The sequence below is a fragment of the Corapipo altera genome, unplaced genomic scaffold, assembly GCF_003945725.1.
Source record: "Corapipo altera isolate COAL_440 unplaced genomic scaffold, ASM394572v1 78, whole genome shotgun sequence".
NCBI lineage: Eukaryota > Metazoa > Chordata > Aves > Passeriformes > Pipridae > Corapipo > Corapipo altera.
In genome coordinates this window covers 6,628,642-6,647,033 of record NW_020884904.1, presented here as the reverse complement: position 1 = coordinate 6,647,033, position 18,392 = coordinate 6,628,642, and the positions used below count along the sequence as shown (strand labels likewise).

The 18,392-nt window shown below is 43.7% G+C and overlaps 2 protein-coding genes across 2 annotated transcripts; both read left to right on the top strand.

The window, feature by feature from the left end:
• The first annotated feature begins 4,438 nt into the window (after positions 1-4,438).
• LOC113950934 (serum amyloid A protein-like) lies at positions 4,439-7,846 on the top strand. Its single transcript, XM_027651354.1, has 4 exons — positions 4,439-6,195; positions 6,507-6,639; positions 6,953-7,091; positions 7,529-7,846. The coding sequence occupies exons 1-4, from the start codon at positions 6,076-6,078 to the stop codon at positions 7,668-7,670; spliced, it is 534 nt and encodes a 177-aa protein (XP_027507155.1). The 5' UTR covers positions 4,439-6,075; the 3' UTR covers positions 7,671-7,846.
• A 239-nt stretch (positions 7,847-8,085) lies between these two features.
• SAAL1 (serum amyloid A like 1) lies at positions 8,086-17,558 on the top strand. The gene is made up of 12 exons (XM_027651353.1): positions 8,086-8,266; positions 8,489-8,602; positions 9,392-9,475; positions 10,895-10,974; positions 11,356-11,415; positions 11,679-11,794; positions 12,941-13,124; positions 13,392-13,474; positions 13,619-13,807; positions 14,586-14,782; positions 15,276-15,368; positions 15,925-17,558. Exons 1-12 carry the CDS (start codon positions 8,150-8,152, stop codon positions 16,015-16,017), a joined length of 1,410 nt encoding a protein of 469 aa, XP_027507154.1. The 5' UTR covers positions 8,086-8,149; the 3' UTR covers positions 16,018-17,558.
• The last annotated feature ends 834 nt before the right edge of the window (positions 17,559-18,392 follow it).

The window sequence follows — 18,392 nt, the reverse complement described above, 5'->3', positions numbered from 1 at the left end:
ATTTTTTTATGTAATGATTGTAAATTAAAGTGCCTCTTAAACTTCACAGGCCCTTAAGGAAACGAACTCCTGTCTAAAAGTTGAGCCAGTCTCCATCTGGCAGGTATCTGACCAGGAACTGTTGACAGTTCTGCCTTATTCCTTTGGAGATGAGTTTTGAACTGTAGAACTTAAATTAAAACAATACAGTATTTATCTTGAAATTAAGGTCACAGATTTCCAAGACAAAAATTCCTGAATTTATTTTCTGAGTCTATGACTCAGTTTCTTTGTTTGCAAACATGAGAAACCATTCCTGGGAAATATCTAAGCCCATACTTGTTTAACTTTCCTGTATATTGCACTGACCTTTACTGTTGCTGTAGAAGTGTTTGTTATGGTAGCCTTTGTTTTTTTTCTCCCTCTTAAATTATACAGACAGGTCTATTTGAAATACATTAATTGAACCAAGTCTTAAAATGGGAGGGAAATACTTTTCAGTTGTCAATTAATGGTTAAAAATGCTGATGAACAGAAAAAGTTGTTAAATGAGCTCACTGTTAAACTACAAGCACAATATTTCTATATTACCCATATCTGTTTGTGCAGTATGACTACAGACATCAGTTGTGATATTCCAACAAACCTCAGGCCAGTGGAATTAGAATCAGAGTCATTTAAGTTGGAAAAGACCCTAAAGGTCCAACTGTTAGCCTAACACTGCCAAGTCCACCACTAAACCATGTCCATAAGTGCCACATCTACACAACCTTTAAATGCCTCCACAGGGATGGTGATTCAACCTGGCAGTCTGTTCCAGTACCTGAGAACCCTTTTGGTGAAGAAATGTTTCCTAATATCCAAACGAAATGTCTTCTGGTGCAATTTGAGGCCATTTCCTCTTGTCCTATCACTTTTTACTAGGGAAAAAGGAACTTACCCCCACCTGGCTACAGCCTCATTTCAGGCAGTCATAGAGAGTGATGAAGTCTTCTCTGAGCCTCCTTTTCTCCAGGCTGAACAACTCCACCTCCCTCAGCTACTCCTTATAGGACTTGTGCTTCAAATCCTTCATCAGCTCTGTTGCCCTTCTCTGGCCTTGCTCCAGCACCTCAGTGTTTTTTTTTTGTAGTGAGGGGCCCAGAACTGGACACAGCACTCGAGGTGTGGCCTCACCAGGGCCGAGTACAGGGGCACAATCAGTGCCCTAGTCCTGCTGGCCACACTATTCCTGATACGATCCAGGATGCTGATGCCTTAAATGGCTGGAAAGAACCCTCTGCCACTCCTTTTTGAGTATTAGAAAGCAAAGCCAGTCTTTATTTACAGCGTCCTGGGTGTGTAGGGATCATTTCCACAGTACACACACAGAGTTAGAGAGGTGCTATAATTTTATACTATTATATCTAACATTAGCCAACATCTGTTACTCCCGCTTCCCAAAACCATCCATCCCATCAGATCTCCCTCGTCCCACCTTAGACACCATTCCTGATGATGACCCTTTATCTTCATCTTGTCTTTCTCTTCCTCATCTTGTTCCTTGGTCTTTGGCACAGTAGCATGCCATCTGGAATAGTTTCAAGGCTTCTGAACAGCTTTGACTCGTTTATATCAAGCAATGTGCCTGTTACATCTGTTTTCTGAGTACATTTTCTACAGATAAAATGTTCTTTCCCTTGCTACAATCTTTGTCCATTGGAATTCTTGGCAAGAAATATTAAACAACATTTTTAGAAGTCTTGTAAAAAGGTACTAACAGCCCAAAGGCACTAGCAAACCATACCAAAAGTGCTAAAAAGCTATACTAAAATTTATATAATATGTATTTTAAGGCATCAATGCCATTGGCCTTTTTAGCCACCTGGGCACACTGCTGGCTCCTGTTCAGCTGGGTGTCAACTGGCATCCTCAGGTCTGTGGCTGCCAGGCAGCTTTCTGGCTGCTCTGTACGCAGCCTGTAGTGCCACGTGGGGTTGTTGTGACCCAAGGGCAGGACCCAGTACTTGGCCTTGTTGAACCTCATCCAGTTGGCCTCAACCCATCGATCCAACCTGTTCAGATCCCTCTCCAGAGCCTTCCTGCCCTCCAGCTGATCAGCACTCCCACCCAACTTGTCATCTGCAAACTCACTGAGGGTACCCTTGATCCCCTTGTCCAGGTCATTGATAAAGACATTAAATAGGACTGACTCCAGTACTGAGTCCTGGGGAACACCACTTGGGACAGGCCATGGGCTGGATTTAACTCCATTTCCTACCACTTTCTGGGCCCAGCCATCCAGCCATTTTTTTTGTCCAGTGAACAGTGCACCTGTCCAAACCACGAGCAGCCAATTTTTCCAGGAGAACGCTGTGGAAAACTGTGTCAAAGGTTTTACTGAAGTCCAGGTCAACTTTGGTAATTCAACAATTAATTCTGACATTTTGGAAAGTGAGAGGACCGCGTGTCTTCTTTTAATATTTTTAAAAGCTGAAGGTTTAGATGAGTATTTTTAGATGGATGCTGTCAAGAAAGAAGTCTTTTTACATACCTGGTAGAATATGAAGATTAATAAAATTACTTGGATTTTATATCTCATTTACAGAACTATGCAGTCTGGTTATTTTGTCTTGATGTCAATAAACACTTCAGTGTGGAGGGTAGGTTACTTCGCTAGACAAAGTTACAGGGAGCCAATTAGGGTCAGGTTTTCATCCATTAATAGTGTTGCTTGTGGAAAAGCCAATTCAGAACTATTTCTCAGAAAGAAACCTTTAAATCTTTTGGAGTTTAGACTCTGACACTGGAAATAGAAGGATCTGTGCCATCAGAAACACCCCATGCTCTTACAGTAAGACTTGGAATGGAAGCCAGGCACCTGCCAGATGCTGTTGGTGACTGTTCTCTTCCCTGCCAGGTGAGGTGCTGCTGTCTCAGTGCCTGTCCTGTTCACTTAACACAGTTCATACAGCAGTAGCTGAGTGCTCCTGTTGCCTTCCTTGGAGGAATTTCTGGCTTTCTGAGAATGTGCCTGGCTTATCTCCATATGCAATGGCTACATTTGCTGCTTGTATTTTGTGTACACATCAGTCTCTTGCTTCTGTGGAGGTTTTATACACTTGGTTAACTTTGAGTACGGGTTGGGCTTTTCTGGTTTTTTTACAATAAATCAATACTTTCTGGTCAGAGTCTTTTTTTGCGTCAGAGTGGTCATAGAGGTAACATAATGGGAAGTGTTTGTTCAAATTTCATGTGTAAAGTGAGCTTGTGTTGATGATTTCAACTAACTCGGCTGTCAATAAAGAATAAGAGTTTACTCTCCGAAGAAGAGTTGGAAAATCACTGTTTCCTATTCTGGATGAGTTTGTTTTCATCTCAGGGGTAAGGTGAAGGGACTGTGAAATAAAATGGTCTGTTCAGAAGTTGCAGCTGCACAGAGCAAGGCCCTCATGCTAAAGCTGTGGCCCCTAAACCAGCTCCTGTCAGACAGCTGAGCACACACCACTGATGGCTTGAGCCAGTCCACACTGGGGCAGATGAGCTGCAGCTCATCCTTGGCTTTTGTGGGTCACTGATGGTGGAAGAAGGCCTTAAAAAGCAGAGATGAGTAAAGGGGGCTTTGCCTGGAGCAGCTTTAAATAGAAACTGTGGTCCTGGTATTTGTTTTCTTTTTTGAAAGAAAAAAGCATCATACCCTCCTCAAACATTATTTCACTATTAGAATCATCAACAAAACCTCTGGGGAAATAAATTTTATTTCAGATAAATATCTGCATTTTCAATCTGTTTCTTGAAAGGATCCAAGTTTGCAGTTGTTCTACACGTCTATAAACCTGAGGTCAATGCTAGTAAATATTCTATACAGGAGCATGGCAATGCATCATTGCACATGTAAACTAAAATAATGTACTGTTCCTTCCCAGAATAACTGCATCTATGATTGTGCCTGAGCTGGGAATTCACCTTATCTGATTTCTCAATCTGAATTTCTCAGATTGCAAAATTGTGGAATGTTTGTGGAATGTAGCTTGCATTTATAGATATTTAGAATTAAAGGGCAACCAGTATGGGGTTGCTTTTTATCTTAATTACATCAGAATGTACAAACTCAGGAAACAGTCTCCAGGCACCCTTCAGTATGTTGTTTCCCCAGCGTGCACACGCAGCCAGAATTTTCCTGCTGGGCCAGAAAGAAATACTTCGTTCAGCCCCTTCTCCATGCTCAGAGGCAGCTTTGTCTGTTTCTGTTGCGCAAGCAGCAGTTTTGGCTGCAGCTTGTTTCTGTGAGCTCGGGGTTGTGACCTGGAGTGCAGGCCAAGAGGATACGGGAAAGCAGAGCTCAGGCTATTCTCTGCTGGAGCACAGAGCTGGAACTTTATCTTGGTTACCATAGGGAGCTCCCACATTGTTGTCACTACTGCTGTCCTTGTTGGAGAGGAGTCCAGGGGATACACTGCCAGATCTAAAGAGAATGTGAAACATGGCATAAGATTCAGAAATATCCTCTATAGTCCAAAATGCCTGAGCTCTTGTAGGAAAAAATACCATCAGTCAGTTTTGAAGGCAATGCTGTGTTCTAGGTCCCAGAGCAAAATGGCACATGCCTGCACCCCAGCTTACAGGAGTAATTTTCCAGTGGTTTTTTTTTTTTTTTTTTTTAAACCGAAAAGGTGACAGGGCCACTTGCAGCCAGTAGAGAAGAAATTTGAGCAACCCTGTACTGCAAGAACATAGGTTGCAACATAAGTTGCAACTAGGATGTGAACAGAGTTGCAGCAAAACATAGTTCCTGTAGCAACTGAGCTGTTGTTGCAGAGGGAAGCACTGGGTTCATGGATGGCAGGGGACAAAATTATGTGTCTGCTCCCTGCTTTTTGCAAGGTTCTCTTGTCCATTGGGTTGAACTTTAGATTCTCATTGCCCATTGTTCCATTCAGAGATACAGAGTACTATAGAGTATCTGTTCTACCGCTCCAGGTCGGTCTGTGCAAAATATATCCTCTTAAGCTGAACTCTTGGTGAAGTCCAGCGATGCCCAAGGAAAGTTGCCTGATGGCACTTTATTAGCTTTATTGTACCTCTTTCACCTCATGCTTCTGCTCTGCAGCTCCAGCAGCAAATTGTTTAAAGTGACAGAGTTGTGAACGGGGCAACTACCTGTAACTCTTCTGAGGAGAATGTAAAATGCTCTCTTAGACCTGTTAAATCATGTGTGAGACCACACAAAGGGGAGACTTTCTGCACCCTCTCTCTACAGCGCAACTGGACTCAAACCTGGAGCTTTCTGCTAGTTAACCAAGGGAAGCAAGCAGGCTCCTGAGCAGGGAGAGCACAGTGGGTACTCAAACTCTGAACCATGTCACTAGGGCCTGACAGTTAATATATGAATTTTAAAATCTAGCAGAGTTGTTGCTGTATGGATCTGAACTTCCCCTTAGGTAAAATGTTGACTGCTGCATCAAAAACTCTGCTTAGTTTAAGCCCACCTAAGCCCCACTGAGCTGCCGTTGCAGCAGGATGGCTGGAAGTCCCTTGGGAAGGATCTGTGAAAGCAAACCAAGGCAGGATGAACCATTCAGAGCCTCTTTATGGTGTGTGTGTCTGTGCTATCTTAGAGCATTATCAGCAGGGACACAGGTGTATGTGGTTTGCTTGGCAATGGAGTTAAGAGCAACACTTCTCATTTTCCACTCCATCAACTCTGGGATTCATCTGGTCATCCCAGCATGCATGAGAATTTCACTTAGCAGTTCCTGCAGCCCTTCTGGTAATGCAGCTGACTGTTGGTTGTGCACAGACCCAGACCTGACCTTGTGCTTCATGCAGACAACCAGGCACCTTCCCTTCCCAGCTCTGTCCAGCACAAGGGCCAAAAAAAAGTGTCACCTTTAAGTCAAGTGTAACATTTCGAGCACACAGAACACTTCAGTCTTCAAGGCAGTTTCTCAGTCTGCTTGTTATGAGGAGCAAATAGTCCCATGGACAGCTGAAGAAGCACCAAATACTGTCTAAAAAATTGTGTAAGAGGAGCTATGAACTTTCAGTAAGGACAAGGGCAGGTTTCCAATAACGATTCTGTGTTTAAAGTGGGGGAGTAGTGGGGAATTCCTAGCCATGGGTGTATCCTTTACAGTTTCCTCTTTTGAAGGATTTGAATTGCTTATAAATACCCTTTTTGAGTCTGAGAGCACACGAGACCATCTCCACTTCCTTCGGCTTTGCCTTTCTGCAGTGGTGAGTGACATTCTGAATTTGTGAGCTATATGCAGTGTTTGGAGCTGGTATTTGGGAACAGGACTAATGCTTTAGCATGTGGGGCTTCTCTGACAAGAGCAGCAGAGAATGCTAGAATGCAAGTTTCTCATGTGCACCTGCCTGTGTTGTGGAGTCCTTAGCTGAGCTTGTGGTCTCACAGAGGATACCACTCCTCGTAGGGGTAGAAGGGGGCCCTGGGCAGCTGCCCTGGCACAGCTGTGGGTGTCGTGGATGCTATGCCAGCAGTCTCTCAAAGGTGCTCCAGAACTGTTCATCTCTTTGTCTCACAGCTCTGTCTCAGACTTGGGCAAGTAACCATGAGGCTCTGTGTCTGCCTTATGTTGCTCTCCGTTGTTCTGTGTGTAAGTGCTGACAGATTTGGACTGCGCAGAGCTGGACACTTTGTCCGGGATGCAGCGGGAGGTAAGCTGCTCTTAACATAGACCCTCCTCTTAGGAACCCGCTCCCCAAGGGTTACCAGTGGATGCAGCCCCTGGAGCTGGGAGATCCACATCTGGTTTCTGCTGCTGGCAGAGGGCCTTGATCAGCCCCCACAGGTGCTTTCTGTGGGCAAAGCCCTGTGCAAAGACTGATGTGGAGATGTGCCTCTCTGTGTTACTGCTCCTTTGGCCTTTCAGCTCCTTGTGCCTTTCAACTCCTGGCTGAAATGGTACTGGACTATTTATGGTGTGACTTTTTCAAGTCAATATCATTTCTGTTTCTCCACTTTCTTCAGGAACATGGGATATGTACAGAGCGTACCGGGACATGCGTGAGGCAAATTATAAAGGTGCCGACAAATACTTCCATGCTCGTGGGAACTACGATGCTGCCCGGAGAGGACCTGGTGGTGCCTGGGCAGCAAGAGTGATCAGGTAAGAGAGTGTGCTTGGCTTGTTAACAGCGAATTACTAGGGATCCAGGCATTCCAGTTGAAGTCCTTTTGACTTGTACTCAGCTTTTCACCTAGAAGGACAGCAGAGGGGAGGGGATGCAGTTCCTGTCTGGACAGCCTGTCTCTATAGGAATGGTGGCTGTCCTCCCACATGAGTGTGAGGCCTTTCTTCTTGTACTCCTGAGAAGGCAGACTCCTTCCTCTGGATTTCTGGTCATAAAAAACTCTCCTTGCTGGTTCGTTTCCCGACATAACAGTTATGGGTTCCATGCGGGCTCTCAGACAAGGCTCAGTATATGGTTGCATCTCACCTTGAGAAGCACTGAGGAAAAGGGTGCTTGCTTTATGTGAGTGAGGAGATCCACACGAGGCTGAGCTCATGCGGTCGGTTCAGGTGACTTTCCTCCTTCCCCGCAGTGACGCCCGGGAGGGATGGCAGAGCAGAGTGAGCGGCAGAGGCGCCGAGGACACCCGGGCGGACCAGGAGGCGAACAGGTGGGGGCGGAGCGGCGGGAACCCGAACCGCTACCGCCCCAAGGGGCTGCCCAGCAAGTACTAGGGCTGTCCCCCTGCTCCTCTTCCTTTGCCTTTGTACATCATCATCATCATCAGGGCTAGGCTTCGCGAACGAAGATTTGGGAAGGGCTCTACCCAGATTTGCTACAAGCGCGCTGGTGACGAAAAAGTCTTTTTTAGCCTTTGTACTGCCGAATAAAGAAATCCTTCTGAAAACTGTCCCCTCGTCTGCGAGCATCCATCCTCCTGGGCCGCGGGACTGGGGGACGGCGCTGGGGCGGGGGCAGCGGGGCGGTGTCGAGGCATCACGGGGGCTGCCACGGGGTGGGGGCCTTGGGCGGACGGGTCCCGGAACGGTGCCGGTGCGATCCCGGCACCATCCCGGCACGGCCTCCACACGGCCTCCACACGGCCGCTGGGGCGGCAGCGGCCGCCGGTGCCCAGGGGGCGCTGTGGGGCCGCGGGTGCCGCTCCGGCCGCGCTGCCGCCGCCTCGCCGTGCCCGCGCGGCTGTGGGGCCGCCATGGACCGCAACCCGTCACCGCCGTGCAGCGATGCGGAGGAGGAGGAGGGGGACGCGGTGGGGAACACGGTGTACAGCAAGCACTGGCTCTTCAGCGTCCTCACCCGCCTCATCGAGGTGCGGCGGGCGCAGGAGGGAGGGGGCCGGCGGGCCGGTGTCGATCAGCGCCGGGCGGGTGCGGCGCGATCGTTCCCGGGGCCGGGGGGACACCCGGGGTCACACCCGGAGACACAGCCGGGGGACAGCCGGGGACACCTGGGGACACAGCGGCTTCCGAGCGGTGCGGGGGGGTTAACCCGGGTCGTGTACCCCTCACCCCGACACCCCGACGTGTCCCAGGTCATCGCCCCCGCGGAGCCGGATCCTGCCGCCAGCCCCGAGGGAGCCCGGACGGAGCTGGACGAGGAGATGGAGAATGACATCTGCAAGGTGTGGGACATGTCGATGGACGAGGTAGGAGCGATGTTCTGCCCCGCAGAATCCTCCTGGACGTGGCAGAAGGCACAGAGTCATCCGGGCTCGGTCAGCTCTCGAAATAGGCTTATTTCCCTCTAGCAATTGTAGTGCGCCCTACTGGTAAAGCATAGTTTTCTCTGATAGATAAACAGCCTTTCAAAGTTTGGCTACAGACTGGCAGTGGCAACGTAGCGCAGCTTTTTGGTATTTTTCTCAGCATTCTCAAATGCTGGAAGAAATTCTCAAGTTTTATATATATATATATATATATAAATATATATAATTATTTTATTTGCTGGCTTGTTGAGATTTTTTAAATAAACATGGAATATGTATCCTTTAGTCCCAAATAGAGAACTCATCTTGTGTTTTAATGTGGTAAAATGAGAAGGAAATTTCTTTTGTACGGTCTGATCAGGTGCTAATGGCAACCCCTTCACTTGTTTCTTTTTATAAGTTGGGGTGATATCTTGTCTTAAAACGTGGTGTTTACTGGATTCTTACTTAGTGTCTCTGACCCTCTGTTGGGATAAGGAAAAAAAGAACCTTTCCTTGCCAGTGTGACTTTTGGTCTCACTGGCATCCTGAATCACCAGAAGGGCTTGAGTTCCTGATCTTGTCTCATTGAAAAGCAAGGATTATTGGTATTCACTGTTAGCAAATAACAGCATTTTTGTAGCAAGTTTGTCATCTCTTTGATCCACTCCTTGTGCCGTGAGAAAGGGTTTGATTTTGCTCTTGAAAATTGTAGAGGTCCATTTACTTCTCCATTCACTTTCTCCACAGGATGTTGCTTTATTCCTTCAGGAGTTCAACGCCCCCGATATATTCATGGGAGTTTTTGCCAAATCAAAATGCCCTCGCCTTACTGTAAGTATGGGCTGTCAAAAAGCTGTCGTGTTTTAATAACAATAGTAGGTAGTTCTGTACGTGCATTTACTCTTATCTTCTTTCTCCTTCCACTGCATGTTTGAATGTATTAGGGGAAGCAGAAGAAAATGCAAAATCAAATTTTAGAATGCTTTTTTTGCAGTGTTTTTAATGTGGTATCAGTAATGTAATCAGTAAGTATTTCAGTGATGTTGAAGCTGAAACAAGTCTGCTCACATATCCTCACCCATGTAAACTGATGAGGGACTGATTTAATCAATCCTAGTTACAAGACCTGTTATAAAAGCCAGTAGCCTGGCCTATTTCTCTCATTACTTGTTTTATGATTACTGAACAGAAATGGTCGTGGACTTGTTTAGTCAGACCTGCAAAAGTGTGGCAGGATGACCCTGACTGGACATCAGGTGCCCACTAAAGCTGCTCTGTCACTCCCCTCCTTAACTGGACAGGGAAGAGAAAATATAACAAAAGGCTCATGGGTTGTGATAAGAACGGGAGAGATCACTCACCAGTTACTCTCACAGGCAAAACAGACTCAGCTTGAGGAAATAATTTAATTTATTACTAATCAAATCAGAGCAGGATAAGGAGAAATAAAATCAAATTTCAAAAACACCTTTCCCCCACCCCTCCCTTCTCCCAAGGCTTGACTTCGTTCCTGATTCTCTCCCTCTTCCCCTGAGTAGCACAGGGAAATAAGGAATGGGAGTTGCGGTCAGTTCATCACACGTTGTGTCTGCTGCTCCTTCCTCTTTAGGGGGAAGACTCTTCATTTTCTTCCCCTGCTCCAGCATGGGGTCCCTTCCATAGGAGACAGTTCTCCATGAACTTCTCCAACGTCAGTCATTCCCACAGGCTACCATTCTTCCCAGAGTGCTCCAGTGTGGGTCCCCCACAGGGTCACAAATCCTGCCAGCAAACCTACTCCAGCATGGGCTTCTCTCTCCATGGGTCCACAGGTTCTGTCAGGATCCTGCTCCAGCACAGGCTTCCTGCAGGGTCACAGCCTTCCTTCAGGCAGTGCTCCAGTTTGGGGTCCTCCACAGGCTGCAGGTGGATCTCTGCATCCCCACAGACCTCCATGGGCTGCAGGGGCACAGCTGCCTCACCATGGTCTGCACCACAGGCTGCAGGGGAACCTCAGCTCTGGCACCTGGAGCACCTCCTGCCCCTCCTTCTGCACTGACCTTGGTGCCTGCAGGGCTGTTTCTCTCCCATATTCTCACTCCTTTCAGCTGCAGCTGCTGTCATGCAGTAGCTTTTTCTCTTTCTGAAACATGTTATCCGATGGGTGCTCCCACCGTCTTTGAACCTCTCTTACTTTTGTCTTACTGCTCTGGAAGTGAAATCCTGGTCTACATTGCAGTTGCCTCATCATACTGTGTTTTGACTTTTCAGGAAATCTGCGTGGGAATATTAGGAAATATGGCCTGTTTCCAGGACATATGCATGTCCATTAGTAAAGATGAGAATCTTGGGTAAGTGTATATGTGCTTCATACATGCACGAGTACTGCTTTTCTGGACTCACAATCATGAAGTACATGTTATAAAAGGATCTCAGTTTGCCTGCCGTGCCTCATCTTCATTCATACTGTTTTGGCTGATCTTTTTTGTGTGGGAAGTGCTCAGTGAAGGAAAAAAGAACACAGACCACTGTTTTATTTCTTTTTTTAATCGCCAGTGAAGTTCTTGAATCTTTGATTGGCAATCTCGAAACACTTAAAATGCATGCGTAGTTAGAAAAAGCTGCTTTTAATCTCAGAACATGGCTGCAGCTATGAAATTACCTTTTTATACCTGTTTTTTTAAACAAGGATAGATTTTGTTAACTTTTTCTCTTGCATTTTCTCCTTAAAGCCAGGTGCTCTTGCAGCGTTTGTGTGATTCAGACTCCCCAACTCTTCTGGAAACAAGCAGGTAGGACATCTCAGAAATTAATGCATTGTTAGTGAGGTTCTGCTGTGTTCTGAGGCCTGGAAAGAAAACTGACAAATGGGCTCACTGTTTTATTATCCTCTCATCCCCTCATCTTTTATTGTTTCTGCGTTGTCCTGGAATCAGTCCCTGTGAGGTAGATTCCTGTTTCTGTCACATCATTCTCATTATTTTGGATTTACACTTGTACAGCTGAAACGAACTGAATTGGCTTCTAATTTATTAAATGGGGAATTCTTGTCTAGGCTGTTGTTAACTTGCCTGTCCCAGCCTGAGGTGGCCAATGTCTGGGTTGAGAGAATCCGAGAAAACCCTTCCGTGTATGACTGTGTTTGCTTTATCATGTCCAGCTCTACAAATGGTAAGTTGCCAAAACAAGCTGGGAATTAGAAGAAAAAATAAGAACTGAAGTTTGCAGTTTCAAAGACAAGTATTTTCAGTGGGGAGAATTTCTTGAAAATAAAGGGAACCTCATAAATTTAAAGGACACCAAAACAAACCCATCCTGCCTTTGCAGGTTCATAAATATAGATAAATATAAATATAAATATAAATATAAATATAAATATAAATATAAATATAAATATAAATATAAATAAAACCAATCAAAAAAACAGGCACAGAGGAAGTAGAAAGCTCTGTGGGGAATTAAAATAAGTGTAACAGAAGAAATTGTTATTTTCCACAAGAAAGGAAAGGACATGGTCTTTGTTCAGGGATATACATGTGTAATTTTTGAACCTTAAAACAAGACCTCATTTAATTAGTTTTTTTTCAAATCAGATATATATATTTACTGTTTTTAAAACTGCCATACTTGTGGAATGGTGACTGGAGGAGTGATTCAGTTGCTCTGAGTGGCAGCTGAATACTGCACAGGCTTTGGGTATACAGTCAGTAGTGTGCAAATCTCTCTTAGAACTGATTTATTAAAAACCACACCAAACTCCTAAAAATGCAAATACTTTGAATAGCATTTATGTTTCATATCCAACTCAATTGTAACAGCAGTTATGATTTGTCAAGGAGTCCTAATAATTTAGCTTTTTCAGGGTTTTTTTTATTATTATTAATGACAGTGATCTGAAATCGTGCTCATCCAATTGAAATCACAGATCTACCAAAGTAAAATGCAGATTGGCAGGTGGAAGACTGGCATCAAACTGCATATCTAGGGACAAATCTTGGAAAGTTTTTCTTCAGAAGCAGAAGTTAGGACTTTTCAGGAATGTGAAGTCTCTTTGCAGAATAAAGTTCTTGCTTCACATATGGCAAGACAAGGTTGGAGACGTCAGTGGGCTTTGCAACAATTCCTGTTTATCAAACTCTTCACTTGGTTTGTGCCACGTAAAGGAATTAAACATAGCAACCCATAATAGGTCATGAAGAAAATTAATATATTTTAGTACTCTATTTACTCTGAATACATGAATATTAATGTTTTGTGAGCTGATTTTTGCCCTTCATTTTTAGTCTTGCTGAAATTTTTACACTCTCTCTTGTGCAGTTGACTTGTTGGTAAAAGTAGGTGAAGTGGTGGACAAACTCTTCGATCTCGATGAAGAGCTGATGTTAAACTGGATTAAAAACGGCACTTGCCAGTCTGTGGGACCATCTGTAGATGATTCCCCTGAAGAACTTCCAGATTTTAAGATTGTGCCTTGTATACTTGAAGCAGCCAAACAAGTCCGGTATGTGAGATTTCTTTTCAGTTTCATGGCTGGGGAGGTTCATTATAACCTTGTGTCTGAACATCTTGATTTTAGTGGGAGCAGCACAGTTGGATGGATCACTAGAATACATTTTCCTGTACTTATAATTTGAAATGAGTCAACTAGTTTGTTAGCAAAGAGAGTGGCAGTGACTGTTGACAGGCTTCTCTGTGTCCAAAACACACAGGATATAAAGTCAGTAATTGGCTCTTTAACATGTCTTTGTTTTTTGCTTGTTCTGTGTAGATCAGATAACCCAGAAGGACTTGATGTTTATATGCATATCCTGCAGCTCCTGACTACAGTGGATGAGGGGATCCAGGCTATTGGTAAGACACTTGAATTGCTATGTGTGATGGGACCCAGAGTGGCCAGAACTTCTGGATCGTCAGATATTTAATGGGGAGAGATGTAATTCACCTACCTAGATTAAATTTGTTGGGTTGGTCGGTTCTCTTTCATTCTTTCTCAAGTGCAGGCTCCTGATGGAGGAAAAGAGACTTGGAGTTTGCTTTATGACCTCGTTTGCCAGGAACTTTGCCAGCCAGATGATCCACCGATCATTGTGCAGGAGCAGAAGACTGTATTGGCCTCTATTTTGTCCGTGCTGTCTGCAATGTTTGCTTCACAGACAGAGCAAGAATACACCAGGATGAGGAAAAGCAAGTTTTACTTTTTTCTGTTCTTTTTTCCTTCATTTAAAGTTATGTTCACAATTGACTATGTGGGGTGAAAGATGGTTCAATTCATTGACATACTTGAATACAGTTAGACTCTTTACTGGTGACTCAAAGTCACACCTAGCCCAAAGTTCAGTTACTGGATGTCTCTGAAGAGTTACAGTGCCAGAATCTACAAATTCTGCTCAGTCTTCTCTGTTTGGTAACTTACTGAAAATTACAGAATTCATGTTTGCTAAAATATGAGGACTTAATAGTAATTTTTGTTTGTTTGGTTGGTTTTCATTTTTAGTAGGGGGACATTCTGCACTTACTTAAATCCATCTATCCCTTGTTACTTTTCAATTCATGGATAAGTCTTTAGAATTAAAAGCCTATCTTGAGAATGTGAGTCAGGGTCATTTGCAGCAGAAAGACTGTGTGTTTGGCTTGTCAGATAGGACGATCTGGATGTAAATTGAACATACTACCCTCACTGGGTTACTACTGAAGACCTTTTCCTTCTTGTACTCCTTACCACTGGCATATAGTTTTCATAGATACAGATTAGCTTGCAGGAAAAATGGTTGGGGTTTTCTACTGCATTTCCCCTTGCTTCTTTAGAATGATCTTTGAGTAACAAAACACAGCACTGTCAGAATATACATTCCTATAGCTTTTGTGTAAAATCTGGTGGTGTGTTTGAAAATTCTAATGCCTTGAAAGGATGGGGAAGAATTTTCGGTGTTCAAGTTCAATTTTCTTGTTACTTTATATTAAGATATGCCTCTGATTGGGAGCTTGATTCGTATCTTACAATACATGGAGGGCTGTGGGAAGAGAGCTGTTGACAACTCCAAGGAGTCCAAGCAAGAAGAGACTGGAAGGACTGAAATAAATGAGGAAGATTTCCATTTAAAAATTTTGAAGGATATTTGCTGTGAATTACTTTCCAATATGCTTCAAGAACTAACCAAGGTAAGAATAAACAAAATTCTCAGAGGGATTTCTGCAGATTAGGTAAGAAAAAAGATGTTAATGTGGGCATTTTTCTGTACAAGTGCAGTTGCATACTGGGAATTTCTTAGAGAATTAGTCAGAAGGTAAGTAGCAACAAGTGTGTGAGATGGCAGGGACACAGGTTTTCAGGGCCAGGATTCTGTATGATAAATTTTCTTGGTGTATGTTGCCATTTGTTTTGAATGAAAGTCAATTTATTTTAAGAGAAGGAAATACTATCAAACTCTCCTTTTGAGCTGGACACTTTTTATTGTGGAAGCATTCAGGTTAAGAGACTTGTGATGTGTGAGCTTTCACACCTTTTTGTGTCAGCTATGTCTGGCTTTCTCTGAGAGCTGTAAGTTCTGGTTGTTTTACCCATTTTTAAGAATGAAGCACGTACTGTGCACAGTTTTGAGTTTGTTCTTCTGACAACTGCTGATGACATGCTTGTTCTCACTTTATTTTGCAGGAAAATACATTGGAAGGACTGCACCAGGGACATTTGAATGAACAGACGTGTTCCTGTGCATTTCAGAACCTCTTACCTCTGTATTTTGCATCGGTGAGTATATGACAGAGCTGAAAAAATACTGCTTGGGTGGCAAGACCTTTCCAAATCCCATGTACAAGCAGGGCAGAATTGCTCAGGCACAGGTGCCACACTATTCCAATTCCAGACAGTCCTGCCCCTCTGTCTCTTCTGCCTTACTTTGGCCAAAGCTTTGCCAAGACTGTCAGCTGATGCAAGGGTCAAACTGTGCTGACGTGAACAGATGTCTGAAAATTTATGCTAGCTGAAAATTTGTCCTGTACGTTTTTGTAGAAGAATTATTCCAAATATTTTTCATAGGGAGCTTTTCTTTGTGTACTTTTAAACAAGAAAGCAAGAGCTTGAGGAGGGTGGTAATGTTTCAAGATTTAGACTGGCTGAAAATGTGTGGTGTAGGAGGAAGGTAGCTACGGTGGAGCATTTTCAATTATTCATTGCAGTGGCTGCTGCTGGCTGCTCTCTTGCTGGGAGGGTACAGAAATGGAAAGACCTGCTGTACCAATGTAAGAATTCTGTGTTCCATGCAAATGGGGTTTTTTTTCTTTCTGTGTGTGTTTTTTATTTCCAGGTGGAGAGTTTCCTTGAAGTCCTGCGTGAGGCTGACCAGGCACTTGCTGACAATCTAGAAAAACGTTTCCCAAGCCTGAAGGTTCACACCTAAGAATGTACATGGAATATTTTCCTTCTTTGGAATGAAGATTTTTGACTGTTTCATTACAGCGTTTCATAAATCAAGTTTTCAGTAAATGCAGGAGTATGAGGCAACCTCTTTATCAGCAAGTGGCTGTTAAGAAATGTTGCAGGTAGCTCTGATCAACCTAGGGTTAATCTGGCCTGCATGGGGAAGGAAATTGCTGTAAATTCAGTTCTGCATCTTCCATCCTGTTTGCTCTGGTAATGAAAGACTGTTGATTTCTAATTGCTCTCCTGCAGAGTAGTTTTCTTTGAGTAACTCTCGATTCTGTGCTTTTCAACTTTTAAGTTGAAACAGCAAAATGAATGAAATGCACCTAGTCGTTTTTTACCATGGTCCTAGTTTCTTTCAAGTTGCTGTTGGCAAAAGGAGGGTTGTTCAGTAGAAAATCTCCTTCGAGCACCTGATAAAAACAGAGTTAAGTTATACAGAGTTTTTTGGTTTTTTTTTTTTAGATCATATCAGTACCTTGAGCAGGTATCATAACAGAAGTGTTTCATCCTGCTCCTTTAAAATCTTCACACTGCTTCCACTGAAGCCTCTTCTACACTGCAGCTCTGAGCTGTGGTGTCTCAGTTCCTCTGCAGTTCAGAGGATTTGGGAATATTGTTACCAATGGTCTGTGCTGCAACTTCCAGCCATTGCAGTTAGAGTTAAGAGTTTTAGGGCAGTTTTGGATTTAATCCCTGGCATACTTGCAGACTTTATGCTTTTTTACTGCAGTCTGTGCTTCAGTTTAGGAATGTAACATATATTGGTTTTTTCCTCATTCATTTATTGTATAAATTATCTCTGAATGACACAAGAAATGCTGTGTTTTTCAGGGGAGCTTAAGGTGTTAGGTCACTTGCAGGAAATTCAGTCTACAATCTTCTAGAAATCCCACTTTTAATTACATGATGTTTTAACTGCATTGCATTTTTAGAGCCTGTGCCTGCCTCCAGTGCAGCTAAAATGTTTTGAGTCTGAAAAGACAGTACAGCAGCACATCAGCTTCAGTGTTTCTGTAAATGAGAGTGGAAAACAATTGGTCTTTATCAGGTTTGAGATGTTAAAGAAAATGGGAACCAGAGCACAGAGAATAACTTAATGCCATATACACACATTCCCTGTCTCTCCAGGTTTTTACAGACTTTGGGTATTGTGCTGGGCCATATTTTGTTTGCCCTGAGTTACCTGGACACATGGTACAATGCAGTATGTGTATATGTATATAACCTGTTCATCCCAACTTCCAGTTTTCAAAACCAGTGCAGTTTAATCATTCCCCTGGTCTGCCAGCAGCATCTCAGCTGTCAGCAGAGGATTTGAAATTACAAATATCTGACTTGTGTCACCAAAAAGAATTGCCATGGTTTCTATCAGTTTTTGTATGCTGTGTTTGTTGGAGCAAACTGGTGGCTGTGAAACGGATGACAGCGTTTTTCATACTACTTTGACAGTTTTTGGATATTTTCTTAAACCTACAGATTTGTAATAAAGTTTCTTTTTTTAAAACTTCCCCTGTACACTTTCCTTCATTCTAGTGTCAATTATATTTGTTTTCTGAGCCACTGCAAATGTCTATTACTCTCAAGTGTGTCAATTGTAAGGGGAAAATTGAACATCTTCATAATGTCTGTGTTGGCCTTCACTGGATATTTATTTTAACTCTCTGTTGCTTTCTTTGCATAGTCACTTTTATATCTGGAGGTTAATATGCGTCTCATCCAGTAGTTAACATTTTTTTTGGCTTTGTTTATCCCCAGGTGTATCATAAGTGTCTTTATGATGGTCCAGCATAGTGAAGAATTATTTCTGGTTTCCGTCTTGTGAAATTCATTGCCGTTGAAATTTTGCAGCAGCTGTGTAAATGTAATATACAAAAAAGCTGAGACAAGATCTGTTGTTTTATTTTGTTCCTTTTCAATACATTAAGATCCAGTGTTTGCTGATGAATTCTTAAATGTGGTATCACTAATTTCTGCAATATAATTATTGATATCTGATGCCCCTCGAGCAGTAGAAAAAATGACCGATATGTGGGAAACCAGGTGGGTCCCATTCTCCTGCTCGTGTGGAGTAGGAGAAGCTGTAGGAATGGTCAGCCTTACTCCAGCAGAACAATAATTCAAGTATGCTGGGAATTTTTATCCTTGATAAACATGGCAACACGGAGACTGGATTCCCCCTCTGCCCCACCAAGCAGCAGCACTTGTGCGGTGGGTGCTGCATGGGTGGGGCAGCACTGCCCTTGGGACCAAAAGGCTGGTGCCAAGGTGAATGCAAGGTAACTGTGCCAAGTTTTGGGGTTCAGATGGAGAAGGAACTATTTGTGGGAGCAGGTGGATGACGCGTTTGGA